Source organism: Cucurbita maxima, unplaced genomic scaffold, assembly GCF_002738345.1.
Source record: "Cucurbita maxima cultivar Rimu unplaced genomic scaffold, Cmax_1.0 Cma_Scf00025, whole genome shotgun sequence".
NCBI classification, from domain to species: domain Eukaryota; kingdom Viridiplantae; phylum Streptophyta; class Magnoliopsida; order Cucurbitales; family Cucurbitaceae; genus Cucurbita; species Cucurbita maxima.
The window spans coordinates 2,013,369-2,035,039 of NW_019272041.1; the positions used below are offsets into that span (position 1 = coordinate 2,013,369).

The 21,671-nt window shown below is 33.6% G+C and overlaps 2 protein-coding genes across 3 annotated transcripts; one reads left to right on the forward strand and one right to left on the reverse strand.

The window, feature by feature from the left end:
* Nucleotides 1–3,021: 3,021 nt before the first annotated feature.
* Nucleotides 3,022–9,945, forward strand: LOC111498395 (uncharacterized protein At4g17910). 2 transcript variants are annotated; one of them, XM_023149624.1, is made up of 16 exons: nucleotides 3,022–3,129; nucleotides 3,212–3,275; nucleotides 3,378–3,423; nucleotides 4,133–4,251; nucleotides 4,677–4,750; nucleotides 4,908–4,986; nucleotides 5,090–5,179; nucleotides 6,902–6,975; nucleotides 7,636–7,723; nucleotides 8,184–8,310; nucleotides 8,393–8,497; nucleotides 8,847–8,976; nucleotides 9,078–9,129; nucleotides 9,208–9,252; nucleotides 9,540–9,638; nucleotides 9,719–9,945. In XM_023149624.1, the coding sequence occupies exons 1-16, from the start codon at nucleotides 3,077–3,079 to the stop codon at nucleotides 9,869–9,871; spliced, it is 1,398 nt and encodes a 465-aa protein (XP_023005392.1). In that variant the 5' UTR covers nucleotides 3,022–3,076; the 3' UTR covers nucleotides 9,872–9,945. The 2 variants fall into 2 exon arrangements, with proteins under 2 accessions (XP_023005392.1, XP_023005393.1); XM_023149625.1 differs by lacking the exons at nucleotides 3,022–3,129; nucleotides 3,212–3,275; nucleotides 3,378–3,423 and adding an exon at nucleotides 3,877–4,056.
* Nucleotides 9,946–16,620: 6,675 nt separating this feature from the next.
* On the reverse strand, nucleotides 16,621–18,829 carry LOC111498542. The gene is made up of 4 exons (XM_023149835.1): nucleotides 18,578–18,829; nucleotides 17,814–18,011; nucleotides 17,495–17,710; nucleotides 16,621–17,256 (listed from the first exon to the last, which is right to left on the reverse strand). The coding sequence occupies exons 1-4, from the start codon at nucleotides 18,578–18,580 to the stop codon at nucleotides 16,999–17,001; spliced, it is 675 nt and encodes a 224-aa protein (XP_023005603.1). The 5' UTR covers nucleotides 18,581–18,829; the 3' UTR covers nucleotides 16,621–16,998.
* Between the last annotated feature and the right edge of the window lie 2,842 nt (nucleotides 18,830–21,671).

Here is a 21,671-nt window from a genome sequence, read left to right on the forward strand (position 1 = left end):
CGTCTCGGATTGGGAATGATATATATATATTTTTTTTCCTCTATTATATAAAATAAAATAACTTCGTTTATTATTTGGGTGATTTTTTTAATAAAAATAATTTATTCATTTAATCTCTCCCTTAATTTAATTTAAGTTATCATTTATTTAATAAAAACATAACATAGTGAAGGGAGGAGAAGAAGAGTGGAGCTATTTTTCTACACTACCTCCTTAAGTGTTGAGATATTGAAGAATATATTTAGTTATGGAATATATCTTCGATATTATATCTTTTATTTATGATTTGATTTACAGTATATTTTATTTTATTCTCAGTATTTAATTATTTTATATTTTCCTCCTTTGTACTTCTTGTATCCCCTTTGTACTTCTTGTATCCCCTTTAAAGGATATCAATATCAATATCAATTATAATAATACACTTTTCCAGTTCTATTTTCTATTTCTATTTCTTAACATGGTATCAGAGCACCGATCTTGATATTCCTAATATCAGAGCACCAATTGTGGTATTCCTAATACTCCCTTGGACTCTGAGTCCAAGGGGAGTATTAAACCTAAAGCCAAACTCTAACCAATCAGTGAAGCCTTTACAGCCGCCGATCATCCAATATCAAGAATACGTTATAAGCATCTTCAAATTTCTCACCAAGCTCAAAGGTGACATATTCAAGATGTTCGTATTTTCTTTCACAACCTCTCAAGTGATCCAGAGCACCGATCTTGGTGTTATTATCCAGTAAATCATTTATGCATGGACCAATAAGTGATCAGGGAGGATATTCACTTGTTCCAAATCAAATTAAATGGGACAAGTTACTAATCCTCGAGTCAATCATTGTGGTATATTTTTTAGTTTTGCATCTTTCTTGGAAATTCAATAATTTCTTGAAAGTCTAAAAATGTAAACCAATCAAACGCGGTCTATTTTTTGGTTTTGCATCTTTCTTGTAAATTCAATGATTTCTTGAAAGTCTAAAAAATGTAAACCAATTAAAGGCGGTCTATTTTTTACGGATATTTTCACCATTGTGAAGACAAAAGTGTTATTGACCTACACTCTCTTCTCAAAGACAACTCGGGTGTTATTGACCTACATTCGTAAAGACAAGTTGGATGTGATTACATACACTCTCCAACTTGAGGGGGAGTGTTGAGATATTGAAGAATATATTTAGTTATGGAATATATCTTCGATATTATATCTTTTATTTATGATTTGATTTACAGTATATTTTATTTTATTCTCAGTATTTAATTATTTTATATTTTCCTCCTTTGTACTTCTTGTATCCCCTTTGTACTTCTTGTATCCCCTTTAAAGGATATCAATATCAATATCAATTATAATAATACACTTTTCCAGTTCTATTTTCTATTTCTATTTCTTAACATGGTATCAGAGCACCGATCTTGATATTCCTAATATCAGAGCACCAATTGTGGTATTCCTAATACACATGGTATCAGAGCACCGATCTTGATATTCCTAATATCAGAGCACCAATTGTGGTATTCCTAATACTCCCTTGGACTCTGAGTCCAAGGGGAGTATTAAACCTAAAGCCAAACTCTAACCAATCAGTGAAGCCTTTACAGCCGCCGATCATCCAATATCAAGAATACGTTATAAGCATCTTCAAATTTCTCACCAAGCTCAAAGGTGACATATTCAAGATGTTCGTATTTTCTTTCACAACCTCTCAAGTGATCCAGAGCACCGATCTTGGTGTTATTATCCAGTAAATCATTTATGCATGGACCAATAAGTGATCAGGGAGGATATTCACTTGTTCCAAATCAAATTAAATGGGACAAGTTACTAATCCTCGAGTCAATCATTGTGGTATATTTTTTAGTTTTGCATCTTTCTTGGAAATTCAATAATTTCTTGAAAGTCTAAAAATGTAAACCAATCAAACGCGGTCTATTTTTTGGTTTTGCATCTTTCTTGTAAATTCAATGATTTCTTGAAAGTCTAAAAAATGTAAACCAATTAAAGGCGGTCTATTTTTTACGGATATTTTCACCATTGTGAAGACAAAAGTGTTATTGACCTACACTCTCTTCTCAAAGACAACTCGGGTGTTATTGACCTACATTCGTAAAGACAAGTTGGATGTGATTACATACACTCTCCAACTTGAGGGGGAGTGTTGAGATATTGAAGAATATATTTAGTTATGGAATATATCTTCGATATTATATCTTTTATTTATGATTTGATTTACAGTATATTTTATTTTATTCTCAGTATTTAATTATTTTATATTTTCCTCCTTTGTACTTCTTGTATCCTATTTAAAAGATATCAATATCAATTATAATAATACACTTTTCCAGTTCTATTTTCTATTTCTATTTCTTAACATTAAGGTATCACTGTATCCGGTGCTTTTATGCATACTGATGCCGTTTATTGTATCTTTGATTTGGTCGCCCTTAATAATTGCATCATGTCTAGACTATGAAGGCTCTTACAGTATCGCCACTGCATCCGGTGCTTTTATGCATACCGGTGTCATTTATTGTATTTTCGATTGGGTCGCCCTTAATAATTGCATTATGTCTGAATTATTTCTGGACTGTGAGGGCTGAGACCTCCCTTACAATATCATCATTGCTGGTGCTTTTATGCATGCTAATGTCATTTATTGTATCTTCGATTTGTTCGCTATTAATAATTGCATCAGGCTGGACTCTGAGGGCTCTCAGCCACATAGATAGTTTAATGTAGTCACTAGTGATTCTTTGAGTCAGTCTCGGTTTATTTTTGAAGTTTTAATTACATGGCTCTCAGCCACATAGATAGTTTAATGTACTGTGATTCTCTGAATCGGTCACAATTTATTTTTGAAGTTTTAAAAATGTTATTAAAGGTATTTTTAAAATAGGAGATATTAAAATGGAGTATTTATTATTATTTGTTAGCTAGAGGATATAATTGGGAAAAGGGGTTTTAATGGAGGGGTAGAATTGGGAGAATAATTTTGCCGTGTAATTAACCTAAACAGGGAAGAAGATACGTAATTAGATTCATTTCTTCTCTCTACCATTCCCGCGAGTTTCAGCTATGGATTCTTCTCTGCGCAATTCTCTCAATCCCAATAAACTTCTCAAAGAAGAGTGAGTAATCCCATTTTCCTTCAGGTTTCTGAGCTTCAATTTTGTCTCTCCATGTTTCTTGTTCATTTCTTTCGATCTTCAGATTCGTTAGCAATTTGACTGGATCTTCTATGATCGAAATCGCGGCGCTTTCCACTATTATACCTGTAATTCCCTTTGATTTTCCTTTAGTCTCATTTTTTCTGTGTTGCACTACTTCTCTAGCTTACTGGAAAATTTTTTGGCTACTTATCTCTCTGAGTGTGCAGATTCTGGTGATTCTTCGGCATTCATGCTATTGCAGCGGCGTGATTGGTGTGTCTCTTAAAGCTTTTCGGAGTTAATTGTTTTTTATGGTTGTTTTTCTTCCAATTTATGTGGGTTTTGAAGTAGCATTTGGCGGGTTGAACTTCTTAATTCTGGATTCCTCAGCTCATTCGGACTCGTGCTTTTGCTCTTGTATCAAACTCGGAACTCCGTCTCAAATTTTAGCTTTCATTTTCTTTCTTAAAGAATAGGCTTTAACAATTACGATGCAAGACGGTTGAATTGACTCCCTCCGCCCCTTTTTCTTTCCTGGGTGGATGAGATAACAGAGACACAGGGTCGAGTTGTGATGCAACTAAAGTTTCGAAATGGCTACCCAAATTTGAAGTTCTCTTTGAGCATTCCTCGGAATTACATTGGTACCTTGATATAGGTTGATCAAAAAAAGTAGTAGCTATTTAGCCACTTACTAGGTTATGACCTCCTCTACAATGCCAAAACTTTAGTTTTACAACGGTATTATGCATGAAAATATTATTATTGTCTTCCTACTACAATTTGATGATGAATGGATTGTGTTCAAAATGTTGGGATTGGTCTGACTGCATCATCTGATACAGTTGCTTATTTGTTTGCAAAGGCTCAATTAGGTCAAGCTTCTAGATATGGAATACTATGAATGTATGGAACTGTTATTTCCTTTCTTCATCATGTGGTTAATCTTAGATCTCTTTGTTACCAAATCATACTGCTGCAGATGCTTCACTGAAGAAAAGTGACAATCCAGTTATCCACTCAAAGAGCTTGAAGCAATACTTGGCTGCCATTACTGTAGATTTTCTTGTTATCGTGATTCCCACTATCTTATTTTTCACTGTAAGTAATATATGGGAGATTAAACGTGTATCAAGAGTATTTGTTTATTTGTAGTTCTTCACATAAATGCTATATGATTCATCACTATGATCTCTATTTCTTCTTTTCTGCTTTAGGCTGAGGATTTCTTTATGCAGATGTACTCGGCACATTTTTATTTCTTGACTCTGAATGTGGTGCTTATAGACTCAAATGGGGTCTGAGGGATATATGTTTACAAGAAAGAGATGTTTTATTTCACTTTTATGTTTTACTTTCATAATCCTCTTCATTTTCATGATAAATGCCTCATTTAATTGTTATGATTGGAAATCCCTCATCTTGATAAGTTTTGTCTATTTTCATTTGAGACCAACTTAATTTGCTCATTTGGTATCCTGGACTAATTCTTGGGTGGTTTTGTTTCCTAATTATTCATATGACAGGTTCTAGCAGAATGGTCATGTCTGTGTGCGGTTTTATTCATTTTTCTATTATTGTTGTTGATTGCAGCTAAAGGGTAAGGCATTTTCTTTTCATATTAAATATTGTACTTTTTATTGGGGAATTATCCTTATTGTTCATTCGTAGTATATAAAATGTTGCATGAGCTGCTGCTGGGCAAACAAGTCTCTTCTGCATCACGCTGACAAAAAGCCATTGTACTCCCAACACAGAATCCACAGTCATTCTCCAACTTGGGAAACAGCAAACCAAAGTCTAAAGGAAAATATTTCATCTTTTAGGGTTGTTGTGGTATGCTTTTTAAATCATTGTTTATCTATTACATGTTTCGTGCAAATGTAGTCTATATTCTCATATCATCTAGAATTTTTTTTTAAAAAAAATGTCAATGCAGATGATCACAACATGCTTGTGCATATTGGCTGTTGATTTCAGAATATTTCCCAGAAGATATGCTAAGACAGAGACTTACGGTACAAGTCTGGTAAGTTTTTTCCAGTTATCAACAACCTTTATATTATTATTATTATTATTAAAGTTCATCTTTATTCTAACTTTTTGTGTATAAAATCTTATCATATTTATTTTTCAGGCTTGGCAGACAACCTCGTTGACACTTTTGTTTTAAAAATTATTTATTGGCATTTCCCCCACCCCATCCAAAGTATAGGCTTACTTTCATTCAATTAGTCCTCTGTTTCTATGTTTTTTTTATTGTGCATTTTAAAATATATGGAGTTCTATTTTTGACAATTTGGAGAACTTGATGGGAGGCTCTTTGTGGTAGGGGATGGGAGGGTGATAGCTTGCATTTTGGTTAACACAGGGTTTTAATTTCTGTGGTGGGGTACCGGAATTGGAAATTAGGCCTGAAAAAGGAAGCTCTTTTCGATAAGTGGTTGTGGTATTTTCCTTTGAAACCAAGTTCTCAGTGGTAACAATCGTCTCTTTAGCCACTTCTTTATCCTTACTCTGGATTCCCCTCTTCTGATTTGTACCTTAGAGGAGTCCTCATGGTTGACATTGTTCCCTTGTTTTAATTGCTAAGAAGTCTCTTTTTCTCTATTTTTTTTTTCTTTTTCTGCCTTTTTCTAAATTATAATTTAAGCTTTAGTGAAGCACCATGAGTTGGCCTAGGAGCCAATAAGGGACATGGTGGTATTCTACTTGGGATTTATTATACTATGAGTTTTCTTGACAATCAAATGTAGAAGGGTCAAACAGTTGTCCTTGTGAAGGGGGGCATAAGCTGGTCCGAACACTCATGGATATTAAAAAATGATTTCAAGCTTTTCTTGCGTTTGCCATGTATTTTTGTATGGCTTCTCTTCTTATGCTTTTATCTAACTGAATGAAAGTTGGTTTATATTAAAACAAAAATGCCCTTTGTAACTAATAATTGTAAAAGTAACAATTCTGACATTTGTGACTGTTGGAGGATATTAGTGGTTGTGCGGAAACTGAGACCTGGAGAAAGGTATGAAGTGTGAAATTGTAGTCTTAAGATAGTCTTGCCATCTAACGCTTATACCTTCCTCCTTCTCTGCTTGACTACTCTCTTTATGGATTATAGACAATTCTCTTGGTTGTTTTGCAAGTATAGCATGCGAGGAAAGTTTCCTTTTTCAGCACCAGCTTGGTGTGTCTCAAATATCACTACTCTCTGGTGTCAAACGATGTCATATGCGGTTGGCATGATGGAGAAATCTCTGAAAGGAACAATATTGGAAATTTAGCTTCATTTTCTTGAGACACGATTGTGCATCTTTCTGGAACATGATCACCAATATTGGAAAATTTCCTTCTTGCTTTCATTCTCCAGTCTCTTGAAAAATGGAATGCTAACCTGGGAGAATAAATAAAGTAGCTGAAGATCTCAGTATACTGTGGGTTCTGAAGTGGCCACTTCTTCGAGTTTTTAGGTTGTGTGGATAAGATACTCATCTTTATGGAGAGATTTCTGTTACAAACTAATTGCTAGAGCATTAAAGAGTATGATTATAACCGAATTCCCACTTTATTCTTTGATGCCCCGGCATCCATTTAACCTTACTTTATGTGTTCTTATCACTTTCACCCTTCCCATTATTGTTTAATGTATGCATTCTTAATCATTCAGTGAAGAATACGTAACTCTACTAATTAGTGATAGTTCTCATAGTATATACCACTTAACTAATGATATTCAAACACATGAGTATTACAGATGGATCTTGGTGTCGGTTCATTTGTACTGGCAAATTCATTAGTTTCTCAGCAGGCACGGAATGTCCCATCCACGTGAGTAATTAATTCCTTTCTCATCTTGTATATGTATGTATACATCTTCACTGCCTGATGGGTATTTAGTTCTATTCATGAGGTCATCACTCTCTCGAGAGCATTATGAGGTCTCTATGCAGTTATATACCTTGTATTCTTATTGATCAGCAAAGTTTTGAAACGTATGGTATAAGACAATCTCCAAAAAAATTGACATGCCATGGATGGGTATAAATAAAATTGTTCTACGAATTTTAACATGTAAATAATACTTAATTTACTGATAGGGAAAATGGATTCCTGCCTTAAAGCACTGAAATATATATTCCTCAAATATTAAACGTCAAACATGATTCCTTATATAAAGCTAGGACATGGGAGAAAAAAATCCTTAACAACTTTATGACTGAATCACTGCATTCAAGATACTCTTTATTGATTAATCTTGGATTTAAGACAAAGTGAACTAGAACTTGAATGAATGGCCATATGAACGAGGTTCCTAGTAGTACGTTTGCCTGACTTGGAGGGTTAGTAAACTCCATTCATCTTTCGTTATTTTACTCAAGTTATTTCCTTCTTCAACTCATATTAAATTATTGTGGTTACATTGTTTACTAATATGTGGAATTCAGCTGCAGAGCATTTCACAATTTGTTGTTCTTCTTTCTTTTTCAGAAAGCGAAAAGGTGCATTAAAATCTGTTTTTCCTCTTATCGTTCTTGGACTAGTTCGTCTTATTACTACTACTGGTGTAGATTATCAGGTAAGTTTGTTTGTTGGTTTTTCAATCACATTGATATATTAATGGCAAATGTAGCTGGAGTCTTTGAGATGAATTGCACGATTGCATATTATTAAGATTATGTTTCTGTATATTGAAATGATGGAAAATTTTCACACTAATAACTAGAATACCATGATGTGTTTTATTGAACATGATTGGAACATAATATATGCTATAGATTGTGCAATTGGAGGACATCCCTATTAGGCTAATTTCTTTCACTGTGTAATTGAAATATATTAAGTGTGAAGAGATCATAGAATATGTTAGCTATGAAATTTATTCTTATTGAAAAAGTCTGCGTTTGCCCAAGGCTGTTACCTGTAAAATATATTGCTCCACAAACAAACTCGCTGTTGACATATGGGGGCATAATTTATTTTTTTTTTCAATTTAAATTTTTATACGTGAAACATACCTTTCTGATGTTTGCTTGTAGGTTCATGTGGGAGAATATGGAGTGCACTGGAATTTCTTTTTCACACTTGCTGGTGTATCAATTCTTACCACTATCATTAATATTCCTCCACAATATTCTGGAATTTTTGGTACAACAATTCTAGTAGGTATAGTTCAAGTAAATTATATCTTGTTAGCAAGTATAATCTCAGAATCTATGTTAAGTTCATTAAGCATTTTGTTTTTCAGGGTACCAGTGTTGGTTGACGTATGGGTTAAATGCTTATCTTCTTTCAAATCAGAGGGGAACAGATATAATCAGCCAAAACAAGGAAGGAATTTTTAGCATATTTGGTAAGCATTACTTAAATTTGAGTATATATATATATATGCTGCATTTGAATAAAAGAACGAACTCAATCGAAGAACTACAATTGAAACAAGGTCAGGATTTGAAAGAAGAAGAACAAAAAACGAGATTTTTTTCTCAGGAAATCCAGAAACTCAAATCGAAATGGTCGAAAGCTTTGCTTTTGGTTGAATTTAGCTGTCGCTTGCTAATATGCTTGTTCGAGAAATTCCTTACTCTCTTCGATATTCTCAATGGATTCTGGATTTTTTTTTTTCCTTCCTGGGAAACCATAAACTTTTAATCCTCCTTGACTGTCACAGTGTGCTCAGTAATTGATCATTCCATTCGCAGGGTATTGGAGTATTTACCTTATTGGCGTGCAGTTGGGAAACTCTATCTTCTTTGGAAAAAATTCAACTGCTACGCTAAGGAGCAATAGAAGAGCAAGGATAATAGTTTGGATACTTGCTCTTTCCTTTTGGTATTACTCTATACCTTAGCTCTGCAAGATTTTTTCTTTTCAGGAAAAGAATGCCTGAATGGATGTTAAAGTTCTAAAACATATCTTAATGCCTGTGTCAGGATGGCAACCTTGCTTCTGGATTCCTATGTTGAGAGAGCTTCTCGAAGAACGGTAAAGACATGTCTCTGCTAAGCCATCTCTTTACATTCATAATGGTTTTCATAAAACTAGTTAAATCTATTTTTGCAGTGCAACCTGGCATACGTTAATCTGGTACTGGCACAAAATTTACAGGTTCGAACTCCTTTTCGTTTTCCTACCACCAGAAAAACTTTATATTTAGGACTCATTATCTTGAAACGAAGAACACTGCTACTGGCCATTCTGGTATGGCATATTTAAGGAGGTTGGATCCAGAATAGAATGATTTATCGTTGCATGTTCATTGATTTTCTTTCTCATAACCGAATAGGATAAATGATATGTATGCCTCTGAATTTCACTCCAAAACTCGGAAGTAGTCGAAGAGAGGGTAGCTTTTGCGCCATGATCGAGAAACTTATAACAACATTATTTTACAGGTTTTGGCAATACTAATGCTTTCTAGTTATGTTACTGGTAATGGAACTTCTGTTCTTGAAGAAGCGTTCAACAGCAATTTATTGGCTGCATTTCTTTTGGTAACATCTCTTCCATTTCCATCCTTTTGTATGCCTTTTCTATCTCTTTTCCATTTTTCATTATCTTTTTCTCCTTTCAGGCAAACTTGCTCACTGGGTTAGTTAACTTGTCTGTCGATACCCTGTCCACGTCATCCATCTTCGCTTTATTTATTTTGCTTGCGTATGCATTTACTTTATCGTCGCTAACGGGACTGGCCAAGTTCTATGGCATTAGGCTGAAGTTTTGGTAGGCAAAACAATACCAATCTTATTGTTGTCGTGTTCTTCTATGTTTAGATATCTTTGAAGCAGCAAAATATCTAAGGGACAATTTTGTAAAGGTAAACTTTTGTTGGAACTAGCTTGTGTTCATCTAAACTATTCTCATCAAACAGGTAGTCAGGTAACTCATAGAATATTAAATCTGGTCTTAGTGTGCTGAAGGTCAATAATTACGATTATCTGCACATAATAGAAGCTATCTAAGGTATCATCGTTTGAAATTACCATTATTGCTCCCATTTTCTTGCCATTAAAAACAAAAAAAAGTTAAAATTACATTTATTTTGGCTCCAACTTGGCAGATGAAGACTGTAAGCCCACTAGCATAAGTGATTTGGGCTCAAATTCAGCCCTGCGGAGTTGAGAGATTATTATTTTTGGGCTTAAATCATTACGGCCCAGTAGTTTTTAGAACATTAAATAAACAAAGGTAATTGAAGGGTAGTTTTGTCATTATCAGCATTTTGTAAATAATGCACATCGTCGATGTTTTTTTTTTCTCGAGTTAAACGAAACATAAAATGGGCAAGAAAATGAAGAGGATATCGTCGATGTTTTTGTTTTCCTAGTTTTTTTATACTCGTTTATGCTCTTAAAAGTCGAAAATGGTTATCTATATGATTTATGATCAATCTTTTATATGGGTTTGTGCAAAAATAAAGAAATCATAAACGTTTTTTTGTTTATAAAATCTAAATACTTAAGAATTTATCTTTTTATCTATTTATTTATTTATTCATTGCATGAATTATCCATTTCCATCATTATTGGACCCCACAGAAAGTAGATTGTCGGAATGGGCCAAAGCCCATATGGCCCATAGAATGTGTCTCTTTTCCTGGATGTCCCACCAGTTGTCAGTAGGGACGTTAAAATCCAATGACGAAACTACCCTTCAATAATGTTTCATTTTCAATAAATATTAATATTAATTCACACTATTAATTTTTATCAAAAATTGTTAAATTATAATCACAATTTATTAGTTTATTATTATAATAATAAGGTCCATTTTATTTTTATTTTATTTTAGTTTTCTATTCTCTTTCTAAAAATTTATTTGGTAAGATATTACTTTTTCTTTTAAATGCATTTGAATTATTCATTTTTTAAGGCTTAAAAATTGTGCTTAATTTCAAAAATGTCTTTAATGAATATATTTTAAAAATATAATTATCAAACAAAATCTTAACGGATAAATTCTAATCGGTCAAAGGGATTTCCATTATAATTCAAATCCATTTCATCCTTATTTTTCTTTTAAAGAATAATATATATATAATAAATATCTTTTCACAAAAAAAAAAAATAATAATAAATATAAAAAAGGTTAGGTTTATAAATAAATGACACAATAGAACAATCATTTTCATAGCTTTATAATATTATAAATAAATGGAATTATTTCTCTCTCTTAGCTAATTAGGTAATGTTTTTTTACCCAATATGCTAATAATTACCATGATAATTAAGCATGCCAAATAACATCAACTATAATTAACCCATACACATAATTAATTTAACGGGTATTTTTGCTTTCAACCTTGCAACGTCGTAATCTTGACACGCTCACACCAGCTTCAAGGGATCTCAAACTTTATATATATTTTTTGCCCCACTTTGTTGTTTCGTTAGACATTAGGTGATGCTTGTCTTCACCGACCTAACATCGATGGTGCAGAATTCAAGCTTGTTCGACTTGCACGTGCATGTTTAATCGTATGTGACACAACCGGCTTACCTCTTTTAGGGTTTGAAAAATTATAAATGGGAAAAGCTAACTTTTTTATTATTATTATTTTTATGTAATTTTTATTTTCTCCAATCCCAAGGTGGGACCCACATTCCATTTTAGAGTGACAAACCAATTTAGTGATTTAATTATTAAATTTGTCAAAAAGTGCTTTTTAAATAGAAAATAAATGGGTTTGGAAAGAAACATATGAAATAATTAAAAAGGAAAAAATATATATTTTTTTTAATGTGTATTCCTACTAAGCTACCACAAAAAAAAAAAAAATCCATTAAAAAGCTTTATTATTCTATTTAATTACAAAATTACCCTTTATTTACTCGAACAAACAATCAAGTTTAGAACGTATCAACCGAATGATAGAAGAAGTTCGTGTATAAATTGGTAATTATCCTGAAACTAATATTTAATTAATTTGCATTATTTAATTTAATTTGTTAATAAATAAAAAAAATGGATGAAAATGAGAAGAATATATAAGGACAAAGAAGTCAATATCAATAAATAAATAAATAAATAAATATATATATATATATATATATATATAGGGTTTATTAAATTAAGAAGTTATGTGCAAAGTTGAATGAAGTATTAAAAATATAAGAAGTTATGTTATGAATTGAAAATGACATTAAATTTTGATAATTTTAGGTCTTATTCTTCTCATTAATGCAACCTACCTTATTTTAATTTTTTTACGCTTTTATTTATTTCTTTATTTTCTCGAGATTTACTTTATTTCGATTATTTTTGCTAATTTGAGCATAGTTGAATCCGTATATGACCCTGATCAAACCAAATAATAGCGGGTGAATCAAATATGTAATAGTCCAAGCCTACCACTAGCAGATATTGTTCATTTTAGCTCGTTACGTATCATCGTTGACCTCACGGTTTTAAAAGTTGTTTGTTAAGGAGAGGTTTTTAAATGGTATTAGAGTCAAACACCGAGCAGTGTGTCAACGAGGATTCTGGGCCCTCAAGGGAGGTGGATTGTGAGATCTCACATTGGTTGGAGAGGAGAACGAAATATTCCTTATAAAGGTGTGGAAACCTCTCTCTAACAAACATGTCTTAAAACTTTGAGGCTGATAGCGATTCCTAACATACCAAAACGGACAATATTTGTTATCAGTGGGCTTGGGATGTTACAGGTTTTCATACTCTTATAAGGAATATTTCATATAGTAGCTTTAGCACAATCTGCATGTGTGAGACCTTAGGGTGATCTCCGTTCGGTTGCACACAACCCCTTCCTAGACGGTTGTAGAGATCGTTTGCGTATAGACCTGAACACCAACAAACAATTTGTTATTTTATCTCTCTAAAATAAAACTAAGAAGCAAACAACGAGGCTGTTCGTCCTATTCAGATATTCATGACCAAAAAACACTGGATTCTCTTCGAGTAGCCGTTTATTATTGAATTCACCGGACCCGATAGTACCCCATTTTTGGAACATCCAGTGCTCTTAACTATAGGACTATGTTCGAGTTGACAAATATTAAAATTTTTAATTAAATTAAATAGTGTAACGTACCCAATAATTATGCGCGTGACCCCTTATATATCGAAATAATTGTAAACATGTAATGCATATTCATATGAAAATTAATTAAGGCTTTTTAATGTCTAACTAACCAATAATAGACTTTAAACTGTCATATAAACAGTGTTTTTTTTTTAATTATTAAAAAGAATATTCAAGGACAAATATTATTTTTTAATTAATCTTTTAATTTTTGGGAATTAATATTTTCTTTATTATTAATTGTGATGTATATAATTATATATTTTAATATAGTGTCCCTCTAACTTCAAACTCTTATTTTTTAATTTAATTTAATTATTTAAAAATAAGATGATGAAATAAAAAATAAAATAAAAATAAAAATGTCACATCTTGGATTTGATAAGTATGAAATCATAGAGACCACTCAAGCCTTATAGTGGAGTAGATTTATATTAAAGCGACAGCCAATGACTTGTTGCCACGTGTTATTTCCAAGTCGGCATTCCCCACAAGGAAAAGGAATAAAAATAATAAAAAAGGGGTAATTATTCATCAGATATTTAAAAAAAGCCACGTGATCAATGTGTCGCAGTCCACAACTTGGCAGTTTTTGACGAAGATAATGATGATTATCTTTTTATTTTGGCCTTAATTAATTTTTATTTTCTCCATTTCTCAAAAAAAAAAAAAAATACAAATTCCAAATTTTTCGTTAGGATAATTATAATTTTTAAAATGTTTATAAAAAATTAACGCTAATAATATATTTTTTTTTAATTATTAGAGAAATTTTTTTGATGTTGTGTATGTGTGAGATTTTATATCCGTTGGAGATAAGAATGAAACATTTCTTACAAGGGTGTGGAAACTTCTTCTTAACAGGCTAACGGCGTTATGTAACAGGTCAAAACTGACAATATCTTCTAGCGATATGCTTGAGCTGTTACAGATGGTATCTGAACTAGTCACTGAGCGATGTGTCAACGAGGATGATGAGCCTCCAGGAGGTGAGTTGTGATATCTCACATTAGTTGGACTTGAGCTGTTACAGATGTTATGAAAGCCAGTCATGAGGCTGTGTGCCAACGAGGACAATGAGCCCCCAAGGGGTGAGTTGTGAGATCCCACATTAGTTGGACTTGAGCTGTTACATATGCTATCAAATCCAGTCACTGAGCGATGTGCCCCCAGAGGGTGAGTTGTGAAATCCCACATCAGTTGGATTTAACTGTTACAAATGTTATCAAAGCTAGTCACTAGACAGTGTGCCAACGAGGACGATGGTCCCCCAGGGGGTGAGTTGTGAGATCCCACATCGGTTGAAGGGAGAAACGAAACATTCCTTATAAGGGTGTGAAAACTTCTCCCCAAAAAACGCGTTTTAAAAACATGAGGCTAACGACAATACTGGCCAAAACAAACAATATCTATTAGTAGTGGTCTTAGGCTATTACAATATGACTTGTTGCTTCATAGTTCTTCCGTATATACTACATTGTATTAGGTTATTAGGGGTCGGTCATTTATATATTGAAGTTTTAGCTACGTTTGTTGGCTCGGGTTTGTTGTTTAAATTAAGTGAATTAATTGTTTGAGTATGAAAGGAGTCTTCCTTCAATTATATAAGAGAAATTGATTCCAACAACTATATGAACATTTTGTCAAATGAACAAAGTTTACATTAAAGTTTCTATAAAATAACTAGACGAGACTATAACCATTTGGTAACTTTCAAAGTCAAAATGAAAAAATAAATACAAAACAAAATAATAATTTCATAAAATAAAAAAATCCAATATTAAATACGTGGTCGTTAAAAATTATTGAGTACGAGACAAGATTAACTGTTGTGTGTCATGGTCATGCTTGTCAAATACGTGTTGTCTATGGTTGTACGTTGGACGTCCCGGACATGTAGCTCCCGGTCATGCTTATCCATGACTGCATGCCCATTCCAAACTCTTTTTTACATAATTTCATCTAAGATAGGTCTTTATTATTTCATGTTGTGTCAATACGAGGGTGTATGACTGTTCACCAAAATCATGTCTACACCCGTCACAACTAGAACGCCTTAAAGTTGTTGATGTTAACTAATAGCTTTTAGCTTATAATATTGTTTTCTTTCAAATTATTTTCAACGTATTTACTCGCTCAAAATATTTTTCTTAAACGTGACTCGAAGCTGAACATACGCTCACGTTGTTCTCGAAGCTCAAGTTTCTCACGACTGATTTGTTGTTATAAATATAACCACTCAACGATTGCATGTATCCAAACGAGCAATTACAAGAAGCAATGCAAATAAGATTCAAGTATCAAATCAATAAAAGAATTGAACATCAATAAAATATCACTCGGCATTGGAAAGTGATTTGAAGACTTTTTTGACTTTTTTATGATATGTTTTACTTCCTTCTCTTTGTATTTAGTAGCTTTTATTGGTAGTTGAACTTACAAAAATCTTGTGTTATGTTTCTTTCCAATCTTGTTTTAGGTTTGATGTTAAAATCGAATCATTGGATTAATCATGATCAAGCTAATTCTGGAGTGAGTCGTATTGATATCTAAGAGTGACCATCATAGATTTTAAGTTCGATATACTAGAAGGATCTCTAGCTTTGCAAATCCAACATTGTTGATACTTATCACTCGTTAGTTGGGTTAGAACGAGTGTAGCACAATGAGTATCTTACAGTAAAAATAAATTATAAATATTGTAATACTTTCTTTAAAAAGATAATAATAATAACAATAAAGTAACGAAAATGGGATTAAAAAAGTAAAAAAAGAAAAACGCAAGTGGAAAGGTGGAAAAGAAAAGGCAAAACAAAAAGGGGAAATGAAATGAATACGAAAAGAAAAAAGAAAAAAAAAAAAAAAGAAAAAAGAATTGCCGATCATCGTAGGTTGAGAAGGCCCACGTGAGATGCACACGGAAACACTCAGAGTGGGACCCACATAAAGAACCCCATTCCCCAATTTTTTCCACTTAATGGCTTCCGTCCAATGTTAAACTGACACGTGTCAGTCTGACATCCACCACGCACTTGACCGCCGCCCTCCACTTGGATGAGATTTTTGTATTTTAATAGTCAAAGCCCTTCGCGGAAATTTCTTTTCAATTTCAACTACACCCTCCCACTTTTCCCTTTTTTCACTCACGCCCTCCATCTTTTATCTATTTCTTTTTTTCGCCCAAATTATTATATTATTCTTTTTTTTTTTTAATATGTAGATGATATAAGTATTTTAAAAAATATTTAATAATAAATATTTGATATCTTTAGTTATAGTTATTAATATAATATATATTAGGAATAATATAATATATGTTAGGAATAAGTATAATTTTTAATAATTAAAAAATCATATCAAAATAATATAATCGCAAATTAAGATAATAAATACAATATTAGAATAATATAATATATTTTATTTTAATAGACATATAAACATCATTCCTAAATTTCATTATTACCGGGATTACATTGTATTTTCAGCGAGAGAGAAAAAAAAAAAAAAAAAAACACCCCAAAACTTAGTATAATTGACGATTAGTCCAACCTAATTTATATAATTACTCAAACCTACCCACTTATTTTTCCTTTTAGTCCTCTAACCTTCACCATTTTACACATTTGCCTTACATTATTTTCTTTTTCCCCCACATCTATGCTTCTATTTACAAAGCTAGAAGGTAAAGCCTCCTAACACCGGCCTCTTTCACAATGGCTCGAGGCGTTGGAGGCAAAGATCATCGTGGAAATTACATTACATTACATTACATTTCACGAGGCTTTTATGATAATTTAAGAGTAAATATAATACTAATATTGTATAATAAGACTTCCCATTGGAGCTCGATGTGGAATCCCCTTCCTCCGTTTCGCAGTCCTATAATTCACCGATGTTGGAGGCGGCGTCGATGGACTAAAACTCTGAACCCTATTGATATCATTGTTGTTGCTGTTGTTGTTACTATTGCTCCGCCTATGATTGCTGCTACTGTAGGATTCCTCCGAGTCTGAGGCTGCAGCCATTATATGACCCCTCTTCTTCTGAGAGCTCCTTGACGTTCCTACGATCTACGAGAACGAACCCAACCAATCAAAAATTAGGTTAACTCTTTTTCAACGTTTGTGACTTGTTTGGTTGGCGAGAAAATTAAGCAAGTGGAAGAAAAAGTCGACTCTCCACTGGTTTGAATTCAACCAATTAACACACATTGATGACACGGATTCCCATTTGGGTTTTGCTCCATTTTCCCACCAATTTTCCCGGAAACCGAACAGAAAATTTCAAGAGAAAACAACGCAGCAATACCTTACAACCAAGAGAGCAGAATCGAAACGAATCAAGCAGGCTACGTTCACAAACTTCACAAGTGTTCGTAACGCCTTTACCAGGCCGAGGCTGAGGCCGTTCATTCAAGAACACAACTCTAGCGCTATTGATAATGTAAGTTTGAACGCCAGAAATGTCTAGAACCTTTTGAATCTCAGAAACTCTGATAACATCGTGGTAAGAAGATCTTCGAATCTGTAATGAAAATCAACCCATAATGGATTATAAGACTAAATGGATATCGATTTTGGGGGTTTTGGAATTAGGTTTTGAGAAATGGATATCGATTTTGAGAGACCTGTATAGCGCGATGATCCTTGTGATGGTTCAAGCAAAGAGAACAGAGAGCGCCGTTCATACAATCTAAACAGTACATATTGCATTCGCTTTTGTGGGAATCGATGTGGTGTTTGCATTGAACGAAGAAGCTTTCTCTTAAAAGGGGTTTTAGCCATGGCGGCCAGCGGTTGTCTTCAACGTCGGGGCCTCCAGCACCCTGTTGATATCAAATCCATCAAGAACAATGTCAAGAACAGAGAGGAGAGGAATCGGAAATCAAAAAATAAGAAAGACCCAGATGAGAAACTCGAAAAAGAATCATAACCCTAATGAGAAAACGAACAAAAATCATTACCCAAATAGGGAAAATCGAGAAAAAAGACAAACCCAGATGAGAAAATTGAAGGAAAAAACAGAGCAAAAATGAGGGGAAAACAGAATGCGGTGAAGTAAGCAATACCCTAATGAAAGAATCGGAAAATAATGAAAACCCAGATGGAAATAACGAAGAACAAACATAATAAGAAGAAAAAACAGAGGAAAACCAAAACCCAGATGGAAAAATCGATTGAAAAGCAAAACCCAGATGAGAAAAAACTGAATGCGGGAAAGTGAAACTAGAAAATCAAAACCCAGATAAGAACATCGAAGAACAAGGCATCCCCAAATGGAGAAATCCAAAAAGAAGGCAAACCCAGAAGAGAAAACAGAGCAAGAATCAAAACCCAGATGAGCAAAGAACAGAATGCAGGAAATTAAAATGAAGAACAAGAAGCTTAATACCATGATTCTTCTGTTCTTGGGCTTGATTTCACGAACAGTCGTCTCGTGATTTTCGATCGCCAGTTTGAAATTAATCAAAAAAGAACGAAAACCCAGTCTAAACCACAGCAATCCAAAACCAAAATCAGAGATAAATAGAGAGTTTAAGCCTAGTTTTAGAGAGAGAAAAAGAGGAGAGAGAGAGAGGGATTTAGCTTTTGGAAGAGTGGAGGCGGTGAGGGAGAGAATGGGTTCTTGTAGAGAGTGGTAGATGGCGTTAGAGATAGAAACTAGAGAGAGAAAGGGGTCGTTCTTATCTTCCCCCAAGCTTCAAGCAAACACCGAAGCAAGCTCCGAAGCCGAACCTGAGAAGGTCTGCGTTGGGTTCAAGGGACCTTACTCATGCCTTCGCTTTCGTTTTCAAGGCCTTCCCCCCTTCGCTTTGGTTTAGTCGTAATTTCACACTTTATTTAATTAATTACTAAATTAATATTGATTCCCACAATATTTTATTGGATTAATTTTGTTTTTCCACGCATTTGTTTCAAACTTTAATTAAATATATCATTAAAAAATATTATTTTTTTTTATTTTTTTTAATAATTAGCCATGGTTAACAAAACTGTCGAGCAAGGCATCAGAAATTTGATCGAAATTTAAATATGTCGTTTCTTAAATTGACTTAGAAAAACGTCACGACCTATAGAGATGTTCATTTTTCTATGGGACCCGCTTCTAATAGGACGAAGAACAGAAGAGCGTGGAAGGAAAAATTTCTCACTCATTTATTTTTCTATTATTTTTTATAAATATATAAATATAGATATGTACGTATGTGTGTGTATATATATATATATTCCTTTCTTTTCTGTTCTTACGCATGACCACAGCCAGGCTTAGGAAGTACGATAATGATGCTTGCCTCAAGTTGGTTTGTGGAGATAGTGTGAGATCTCATATCGGTTGGAGAGGGACACAAAACATTCCTTATAAGAGTGTGTATATGGACGGTGAACTCGAGCTGTTACAAATGGTATCAAAGCTAGAAATTTGACGGTGTGCCATCGGGAACGCTTGACCCCCAAAAAGGTGGATTGTTACAAATAGTTTTCACTTTTAAAAGCAATTCAAGATAAGTAGATCATGCGGTGTTTCAGGGATATAAGAGAATGTCGAGCCATCAAGTGTCAAATGGTCGGGGTCCAAAATATGTCGTTCCCTAAACCTAATTTACCTACACCTTTACTAAAAAAACGGCCGATTTCAAGTTAGGGTATTTGGACAACTAATTTCTTTTAATAAGAAAATGCTGAATAACATACCCAAAACTTTAAATATTCGTCGTTTAGAAACGACAGACTTAAATTTGGCTACCTAATCGAACCAATACATAACATATGTTGTAGGCCAAGGCTTAGGCAAATTTATAATAAAGTTGGTGTCTATATCATATCATGTTTGGATTTAGTTTATTTCGGAAATAAAGATATTAAATTATAAAAATTCAAAAAATATAGCTAAAAATTTCCCAATAATCCAATAAATATCTATACATTGTTTTAGTTTATCAAGTCGAGTTAGATTTAAACGATGTTACATATATACATATATATATATATATATATATATATATATATATACCATCACGAGTTCTTTCAACATTGTCTTGACTCACGTGTTTCCTAAATAACCTCTCGAAAAGTCACCTAACGTAAAATTTGCTCTAAACTAAGCACGATAATGTTTGAAGTTCTTACTATTGACCGACTGAAAAATGAAGATATAACCTTTTGAGAGTTAAATATGATATCGATTCATGGCAGCCAGTTTAAATATTAAAATTAATGAGATATATTTATTATTATTATTATATTAAAGAATATATATATATATATATATGTATATGTATATGTATATGTATGTATGTAAGTGACGTCCATAGTTGGGAGTTGAGTTGACTTTTGGACAGACATGAAACCATGGTTTAGTATTTTACCCCTATCTGGTTTCAGGTGGGGCAGGCAATATTTATTTAAACAACCTATCAATTATTTTTCCTACCATTTAATTAATTAATTAATTAATTTGGTCGGCACGAGGGTCTTCCGATGGTATAAGATAATAGTGAACGGTCTATATATATATGTGTGTTATGAAATTGGAATAATTTCGATTGAAGGGTCTGTATGTGTGTGATTTGAAATGATTGTCGGAATACCCAATAAACAGCTAAACTTTGAAGAGCTAGATTATATGGACCTCGAACCAAACCCCTATATTTGAAAATGGAAAGATCTTGGGAGGTACGATATTAAGCTATGATCAAGAGTGAAATATGATACCTATGATAAGCCGTAATAGAAGACTAAATATTCTCAAATGAGTCCAAATCCAAATAAATGGATGACCCCGAGTCAAAGGAGTTGAAGTGGCTTTGAATTGAGTGGGCAATGGCCATGGCAATGGCACACCGCCCTTGACCTTCAACCACCTCTTTTTGTTTCTATTTTGGCTGCATTTTCCACTCTTTTTCATTCTTTGGCACCACCACTTTAACCCTTTTCCTTTTCAAGTTCTTACTTGTTGCCAAATGTTACGGTCATGTTTGTCGAAGACGTGTTGTATATGGCCGCATGTCGGATGTTCCGATCATGCTTGTATAGGATGTGTTGTCCATAATTGTATGCATGTTCCAACCTCTTTTTATATGCTTTCATCTTGTATAGTCATTTACTATTTCATATTGTGCCAATACGACAGTGTATGTGTAACGACCCAGATCCACCGCTAGCAAATATTGTTCTCTTTGGGCTTTCCCTTTTAGGCTTCTCCTTAAGGCTTTAAAACGTGTTTGCTAGGGGAAGGTTTTCACTCCCTTGTAAGGGTGTTTTTGTTCTCCTCCCCAACCAATGCCACATCAAATATCTGCTAGCGATGGATCTGGGCCGTAACAAATAGTATCAGAGCCAGACACCGGATGATGTGCTAGCATTCTCGTTGTTCCCCGAAGGAGGGTAGACACGAGGTTGTGTGCCAGTAAGGACGCTGCCCCAAAGGGGGTGGACTTGGTGGGGGTCCCACATCGAATTGGAGAAATGAACGAGTGCCAGCGAGG